We start from the raw sequence: 7,794 nt of genomic DNA, 5'->3' as shown, positions 1-7,794 counted from the left end.
TTAAAAAAATTATCCTATTTGAAATCAGTATGTTAATATATGTTCTTAAATAATCAATGGTATGAATTATAATATCATCATAGAAACAATAAAATAAAATACAAAACATATCTTCATGTATTATTACAATTTTGTAAATAAATATTTAATTGAGATCATTATTATTTTTTTTAAAGCATAATAATTTTCTTCAAAAACCAAATAGTAAAATATTGCATGTTTGAATTTAATATTTGCAATATTTAATCATGCACGATATTATTAAAGTGGTATTATCATTATTATTATCATTTTTATTATTATCTTAATTATTATTCTATACTATTTAAGTAAGAGTTATACTTTAAATTATACATATATATATATATATATATATATCGTTTGATGCATAGAATATGCACACAGAGAATACTGCACAACATGATATTTGTTCTCACTTTAACAAATAGCCAATGCATGATAATACACATTCTAACACTTTAAGCATATATGTAAAATTATAAAGATATTTGTATTAAGATATTATTGGGCAATTATTATTGACATGATTTTAAGGAAACCAGTCCATGTTTGTCCAACAATAAAAAGTACAACACTATTTCACTCAACACATTAAAGTTGGCCTAATAACAGAACAGTTGCGTGAATATGAAGGGCATCATACTAGTGCATAAAGACATCCAACTTAACGTCATTCATTCAAGGATGATATATCACGATATTTCGAGGTTATCGTGGAGCTGTCTGCGGAAAGCCCCACGAAACCTCGAAATATCTAAGGAATATTCCATTTTCACGGTGAAACACACATGGACATTTTCACACGGATCACCTGAAGTCTTCCTCGAAGTCCACTGGAAACGAGATATTTCGAAGCCTTGTACGTGTGCACAGGTCCAAGCCTCTGCGTACGTGTCAGCACCAGTGGTGACATGTAATAGTCTGGTGTGGCAAGTCTGATTTGGACAGCGTGGCACTACTTCTACATGGGGAATCTTTTTCGTCACGCTTGCCCTCCGATACGCGGCTCGCTCCCTCTACTTAATCTGCGCGCATTCACTTAATTCAATCTGTCTGTCTGTCTGAAAAAGTATTGTGGCGGATTTCGGACAAAAGTTGTTGTTGTTGTTGTTTTGGATTGGAGTGGTAGCTTTTGAAGCCGATTTGAATTCGTCGGATTTGTAGGAAGTCGGTTTAGTAGACGCCAGGGATTGTTGGCGTAGGAAAGAGAGCGAGAGAGGGGTTCGGTTCCGATGGGTCCGCAGCGGGAGCTGGAGGTGACGGTGCTGTCGGCAAAAGACTTGAAGAACGTGAAACTGACAGGAGGAGTGATGAACCCTTACTGTGTGGCGTGGATCTACCCCCACATGAAGGTTTCCGGTGCCGTGAACAATGGCGGAGGAGTGAACCCGACGTGGAACACCATCATTAAGCTGGTCGCGGAGGAGAGCCTGATCCAGCAAGGAAACGCTAACATCACGGTCGAGATTTACAACCATGGAAAATTCTCCAACAAGTTTATTGGGTCAGCGCTTGTTTCCCTCTCAGACGTGAAGGAGCAAAGCAAAGGCTCCTCATATCAGGTCAGTTCCCTTACAACCCCCCAACTCTCAAGATCATCACCAGCTACATCCCTCACTGGCTGCGCCGCCATGTTCTGCAGCACATGAAACACACTGTCCAAAAATCTAGTCTGATTAACTCCGTTAACCCCGTGCAGGTCCGGAAGAAATCAGGGAAGGTCCAGGGTTTGATTAACGTGGCAGTGAAGGTGGGAAGAGTAGTATCTGAAGAGGAAGCGGCGAAGTACGCTCCTCCGAGCGTGGGAGTGCCATACGCAAGCGGCATGGGAGGAGGGTCACAATACCAACAGCAACAACCATACTATCCGCAACAACAGCATCCACAATATGTACACCAACAAGCGCAGCCGAGGAGGAGGGGCGGTCCCGGGATGGGCTTGGGCGCTGGATTGCTGGGAGGCATGTTGCTGGGCTCGGCTCTAGATGGTGGCGGCGGGTGCGGTGGTGGATGCGGTGGAGGCTGCGGCGGTTAATCCATCCCTCCATCGCCATTATGTTTTATAGTTAGTTTTGAGCTAGATTGTGGTATTCCCAGTGAAGCTGTATCCACACGTACACAAACTATATGTGCATATTGGTTTCGAGATGTGCCGTCTGTGGCATGGTTCTGAGGTTGCAGGTGCAGTGGGAGCCAGATTGCCATGCAATTTGTTCACATTTTTCAAGTGACTGAGTGAATGAGAGTGAGTGAGTTCGGAAGGTTAGAAGGTAAAACAAGGCACTCTTGTAAATCATTCCGTCTGAGTCTCTCGAGCGTCTTCCTTGTGACCTCACAAGTCTGCCTTTCAAGACTGTATTTATTGTCATTTCCACCTGTTGTTTCTGCACAACTGATACACCTTTTAATGCTTAGGTATATATGTTTCAAATATTATAATTAATGCCATTTGGTAGTTTTTTCAAAGTTTTAGTAAGATTTTAAAAACTTGCTTTAAACCTGTGAGTGAGGATTATGAGGATGCTAAAGTTGGTAAAGTAAATATTCGAAATTCTTCCCAAAATGTTCTCACATAATTTAAAGTTTGATCTTTGTATATTTGATTTTAGAATGATGATCACTATGGTGGTGTTATCACATTAATATCACTAACAAGATGAAATGTAAAATATTTCGATTATTTTACTATTGATATGATTGTACTCTTATTGTCAATTTCAGTAGTTGGTTAATCATGTTTCAATTTTAAACAATTACTAAGACATATTAAAAAAATCTCTTAAGTATGTATGTATGTATAATACAATCGAATGATGATTTTTGTTTTTTTATTTTTTATGTTTCGTAGAACAAAATCTAAAGCATAAATGCCTTTATAAATCATTTAACAAAATCTAGATAGATTAAACTGTTGATGATAAAGCCAACCATTTTTAGATGTTATATATTGTATACTTTGCCATATTACTCGAACTTGTTTTTTTTTTTTTCAGATCTTTTTTTATAGTAAGAATGATCACTATATAATTAAGAAGAAGGTCCCATCTATTATTGTCTTTTAAAATTCTCATTTCTTCACAGTTTCATTTTATTTTATGGATAGTACATTCTTTAATAACTTCAGATTAAGTAACTTTGAAATGTAATTCAATGTAGTTTACTTCAACTCAACCCTAATTCATAAAATAAAGGTTTTTCATATATATAGATAATTATCACAATAATAATAATAATAATAATATGTACTGTCAATTTAAATAAAATTATTCACACGCTCGTCAACCTTTGGAACAACATTTATCATTCATCCGAGGTTCAGAACAACGAGCCGTCATTCATTCATTCATCCATAAATAAATCATCTATCCACCCATTCATTCATTCATCCATAAATAAATCATCTATCCACCCATTCATTCATTCATCCATAAATAAATCATCTATCCACCCATTCATCCATTCATCCGTCTGGGACCGTCACGCAACAGATACCTGAAGTCTCCGTGAGCTTCTCGAAGAAGAAGAAGTGTTGTCGTTGCAATTCCTGCGAGTGATCGATCCATCGATCTCCATTCATGCACCGACACCCTCTCAAACCTTCTTTCTATACTCACTCGATCTGTACCCATTTTGGGTCTTTCTCGATGTAGTGCGGAGTGTTTTAGTCAACTTTGTTATCACATTGTTGTCGTCGTCGTCGTCGTCGTTGTAATGCTTAGAAATCCGGATGGAGCAAGCAGGAATGGAAGAGGTGCTCACAGCCATGGCTGCCAGTGTTATGCACAGCGCCTCGGGGATGAGCAAATGGAGTATGGCCGATTTGACTCTGGGATTATACAAGCTGTCAGGTCGGCACGCATTGGAAGGCGCTGTGGATACTATCAAGGGTGCTCCTATCGTGCTTCGGTGAGCTTGTTCATTGGCCAATTGGGAATCGTATATTTGGTGTGATTTTGCATTTTTCTCGGGATGAAGCGTCTTGGGGATTTGGATTTTGTGAGGTTTAGCGATTTTTGTGTTTTTTTTTAAAAATTCTAAGTGTGACGTAGTGGTTTGCATGTGCAGAAGTGAGTTGGAAAATATTTTAGAATGGTTACAATGGGCCAAAGCTGCGTACAAGAGGGATCAAAGATCACTTGCTTCAGTACTGCGGGTAATTTTCTTTTGTGCAAAATCAGTCCATAATCATCTTTTAATGTCGTATTGGTTCGTCCTAATAGATTCGCTCAGGGCAATGGTTTGCTTGATTCGAGTGAAGACAGATTCGGGAGGAGGACATTGTGACGCACGTGGGCACATCCGATGTGAAGAAGCCTGCTTATTATATTATTAAGTATCACCGCAAACGTTGTATAGTAATGGGTATCCGGGGTACAAGTGCAGCTCACGACGTCCTAACAGACCTAAATACCCATTGTGAACCTTTTGAAGGAGGGTAAGATAAATCTCAATATCTTGTGTTTTTCGAGTGTCGGATTACGATTTTGTGCTTCTAGGTTTACGTTCTTAAGAGGTACATTGCGGACTACTTAATGCACTTCGTAAACTTATCCAAAATAATGCCTTGACGTGATAAGCTTCAATTCTGGATTTTCGTGAAGTAGTGCCTTACGTTTTTCCCAAGTCTTTCATGCTCGACTTGTCCACATTGTTCTATTAATAGATGAATCGTATTTTAGTTTCTGTTTGAGAGCACAGTTTACTGTCCACAATGAGCCTCATGATCTGACAAACAAATAATGTCTGAATTTAGGTTTGCACACTCAGGAATGTTAGCTGCCGCACAATGGTTGCTCCGAAATGAAGGCCAAACTTTGCAAAACGTTCTCAAAGAAAATGAGGTAAACGGTTGTACAGAACTTGTTGGTATAGTACTTTCATTGGAGAAATTATTGGATTTTTCATAACTGCATGGGAGAGGCAACTATATGTTCGTTAGGTGCATGGATGACTTACCTCGATTGCATGATGCTATTATTATTTGTCGTAGCTTTTGTTCTTGAATGATGCTATTATTATTTGTCGTAGCTTTTGTTCTTGAATGATGCTTTTACGCCTCGTTTATAGCTGCCAATGCATGATCCCAAAGCATAGCTTTACATCTCCAGTGTTCCAGCTGGTATTGAATATTTATCAAAGTAGGATTGAATATCTATCAAAGAGAGGTTCTTTGTTCCCTTAGAGCTCTGGCACGCACGCATGGTAACAATCCACATTTTACCGGAGTGGTGTGACGAAAGGAGAAATGTTTGACAGGGTTTTCGTTTGGTGCTTGCGGGCCACTCAATGGGGGCAGGCACAGCTGCCCTTTTAGGTCTCCTGCTAAAGGAAACATCTGCTGAAGAGGCTAATGTATCGAAAATCTTAAAGATCCCAAATGAAATGATAACATGCTGGGGATTTGGAAGCCCGCCTTGTGTTAACTTTGAGCTTGCCATCGCGTCATCCTTTATACACAATGTCGTCCTTCAGGTCTTACACCTACCTTGGAAGTATCTCATTCGCTTATTCACATATGTTTTTTCCGTCCTTCACTGCTGTAATCTACTAATTGTGTTCTGTTGCAGGATGATGTTGTTTCCAGGGTTAGTCCAGCTGCATTAGAGGACTTGCGGTTAGAGGTGGCGCAAACAGAATGGTAGGATCCTCCACAAAAATGTTGCGTAGAGGGTGTGCTGAAACTTGTGTTCTGACTGCAAAATGATCTCTGCATTTGTGTTTTTAATGTAGTTGGATAGTACATATGGGGAAAACTTCAGCATTGGGAAGGATTGCAGATAATTTTACGAAGAAAGAACCCTTGGAAATTTTCATTTTTGTTGGAAGTTGGCACATGAAAAGATAGATAGATAGATAGATAGATAGATCTAAAACAAATCATCTTGTACAAGAGCAGTCTATTTCAATCCAATATCCATGATGAATATTAAGAGTTCCTATATCTTGATGCAAACATTTTATTTCTTTATTTGAAGTGATTTAGGGTAAATCATGTAGAATTGAGGCGCATTCCATGTCACTAATGTCATCAATCGGTCTTTGATAAGTGGGTGTTTAGGAGTCAGGCCTTCAAGGAGGGAAGCACGCAAAGGCAATTTGTGGATATGGTCCATGAAACAACTCAGCGAATCAGTGCTCTTCCGATAACCCCTCCAGCGTTAGCTGTCTTTAATGTTGCGAAGGAGAAAGGGTTGAGCAAAATTCTGAGCGCTGGAAATGCTGTAGTGTCTCAAATAGCTGGAAAATCTTCAAGGACTTCAAAGGCTGGTGCTTGGCTCTCGCTAGGGACTGCAGCCGCCGGAACTCTTTTGCAAGCAGCTCATAAGAGAGGTTTGGATTCCTGGATGCTATCTTGTAGAATTGTCATTAAATTTTCTGTACTTCTATATTCTATCTTTTCCTCCCCTGAAGTGGACTTTTCTCGCAGTTTTTAAGACTTCATGTATTTAGCTTTTGTAGTAGCTTTTAAATCTTCACAGAAATTGGAATAGATCCAGCAGGCTCGGTGGTGTAATATGGGGTTCCACCTTGCATTACAGTTTCTCATGGCGTTCAAAAGTCCCTGTCTGAAATAGAGGAAAAGACCCGGAGGTCGGATCAGCAAGTAGCAGTGTCTGCTCTGGCAATCCAGGCAGGGACGAGTACTACAAAAACTGAGGTACTTCTGCAACGTCGGTTGCATCTTCCTGGAACACTTTATCACATTCTCCGGCAGCTCCTCCCACCGGGTTTGTCCCCGACAAATGTTGGTGGAAATGGGGCTAGGACCGTCACCCACACAGTAGTGAAGGGTACTGACCCCAACTCAAGGTTCAGCCGAATCGTATTGTCCAATACGATATTCTCAGACCACAACTCCCCTGCTTATATTGATGCTATGGTGGATGCCTTACAATGTGCTTCCAGAGGTACAACAATCCTCCTCTATGGTAGCGGAAGTTAGATAGGACCGTATCATTCACATTGATTCATAGTAGGGAATGTTCCCCACCACCACAGAATCTCTCGTACGTAGAGAATTTCTAATTGTAGGTTATTCTTTTACTCAGAATGGTGGTCTCCAATACATGGCTAGACCTGAAGATCTGAGCTGGAATTATTCAGAATTTTATGCAGTGATACTTATCAGCAACATCAAATTTTTCTTTTATAGATACATTTCTACAACAGGGTTCTTCTGTTGCTTACTTTACAGATGCCATTCAAAAGCCTACTTAATCTTCAACTGGTTGAAGAGTTCAGGAAATTTACTAGGGCAAACACGAAATCCTATATAACCGAAATGCAACATAGTCCAGAATGTGATGAACCAGGCACTGAAGGTTTTTTATCATTGTAATTAGAAAACGCACCGTCATTTGTGCATTCTCAATGGTCAAATGGCCCTTTTGTACAAGAGTCAAGAGGACCATTTCTCAAATGACAAATTAAGGAATTGTTGATGTTCTACAATGTTTTCAAATGAAGATGATTCCTTTTTTATGATAGATATTCATCTCCATTGTCTTTTCTTGTGAATAAGAAAATTAAGTTTGGGAGGACATTTTTTGGTAGAACCCATGACTTTAAGGCCTACTTTTGATGTCTTAAAAAAATATACCACAAAAAGTATGCCACATTTTTCTCATAGCTTTCTAGCCAATAATACTCTCTAGTGGTTTTCTATGTTGCCATCTCATTGGCTTCTTAATTTTTAATTAAACCTTCACTTACTCATTCTTTTCCTTTGATACCCACTAGTGTAGAGTGTCTACAATACTCTTCTTCTACCTT

The 7,794-nt window shown here is 39.4% G+C and overlaps 2 protein-coding genes across 2 annotated transcripts; both read left to right on the top strand.

Annotated features, from left to right (window-relative positions):
* Positions 1-1,084: 1,084 nt before the first annotated feature.
* On the top strand, positions 1,085-2,487 carry LOC112274000 (protein SRC2). The gene is made up of 2 exons (XM_024503127.3): positions 1,085-1,583; positions 1,721-2,487. Exons 1-2 carry the CDS (start codon positions 1,254-1,256, stop codon positions 2,054-2,056), a joined length of 666 nt encoding a protein of 221 aa, XP_024358895.1. The 5' UTR covers positions 1,085-1,253; the 3' UTR covers positions 2,057-2,487.
* Positions 2,488-3,547: 1,060 nt separating this feature from the next.
* On the top strand, positions 3,548-7,213 carry LOC112273891 (uncharacterized). Its single transcript, XM_024502920.3, has 8 exons — positions 3,548-3,927; positions 4,087-4,174; positions 4,284-4,456; positions 4,775-4,862; positions 5,278-5,493; positions 5,589-5,659; positions 6,080-6,351; positions 6,561-7,213. The coding sequence occupies exons 1-8, from the start codon at positions 3,749-3,751 to the stop codon at positions 6,962-6,964; spliced, it is 1,491 nt and encodes a 496-aa protein (XP_024358688.1). The 5' UTR covers positions 3,548-3,748; the 3' UTR covers positions 6,965-7,213.
* Positions 7,214-7,794: the final 581 nt, after the last annotated feature.

The sequence above is a fragment of the Physcomitrium patens genome, chromosome 21, assembly GCF_059467195.1.
Source record: "Physcomitrium patens ecotype Gransden chromosome 21, ASM5946719v1, whole genome shotgun sequence".
NCBI lineage: Eukaryota > Viridiplantae > Streptophyta > Bryopsida > Funariales > Funariaceae > Physcomitrium > Physcomitrium patens.
The sequence above is the reverse complement of the archived record's forward strand: the minus strand, read 5'-3'. Positions and strand labels throughout refer to the sequence as shown.

Excerpts from the sequence above, each read along its gene's own strand:
- LOC112274000 (XM_024503127.3), top strand. The coding sequence starts at position 1,254 with ATGGGTCCGCAGCGGGAGCTGGAGGTGACGGTGCTGTCGGCAAAAGAC. Across the intron at positions 1,584-1,720 it reads GCAAAGGCTCCTCATATCAG|GTCCGGAAGAAATCAGGGAA; the intron begins GTCAGTTCCCTT and ends AACCCCGTGCAG.
- LOC112273891 (XM_024502920.3), top strand. The coding sequence starts at position 3,749 with ATGGAGCAAGCAGGAATGGAAGAGGTGCTCACAGCCATGGCTGCCAGT. Across the intron at positions 4,457-4,774 it reads TGTGAACCTTTTGAAGGAGG|GTTTGCACACTCAGGAATGT; the intron begins GTAAGATAAATC and ends GTCTGAATTTAG. Across the intron at positions 5,660-6,079 it reads GAGGTGGCGCAAACAGAATG|GAGTCAGGCCTTCAAGGAGG; the intron begins GTAGGATCCTCC and ends GTGGGTGTTTAG.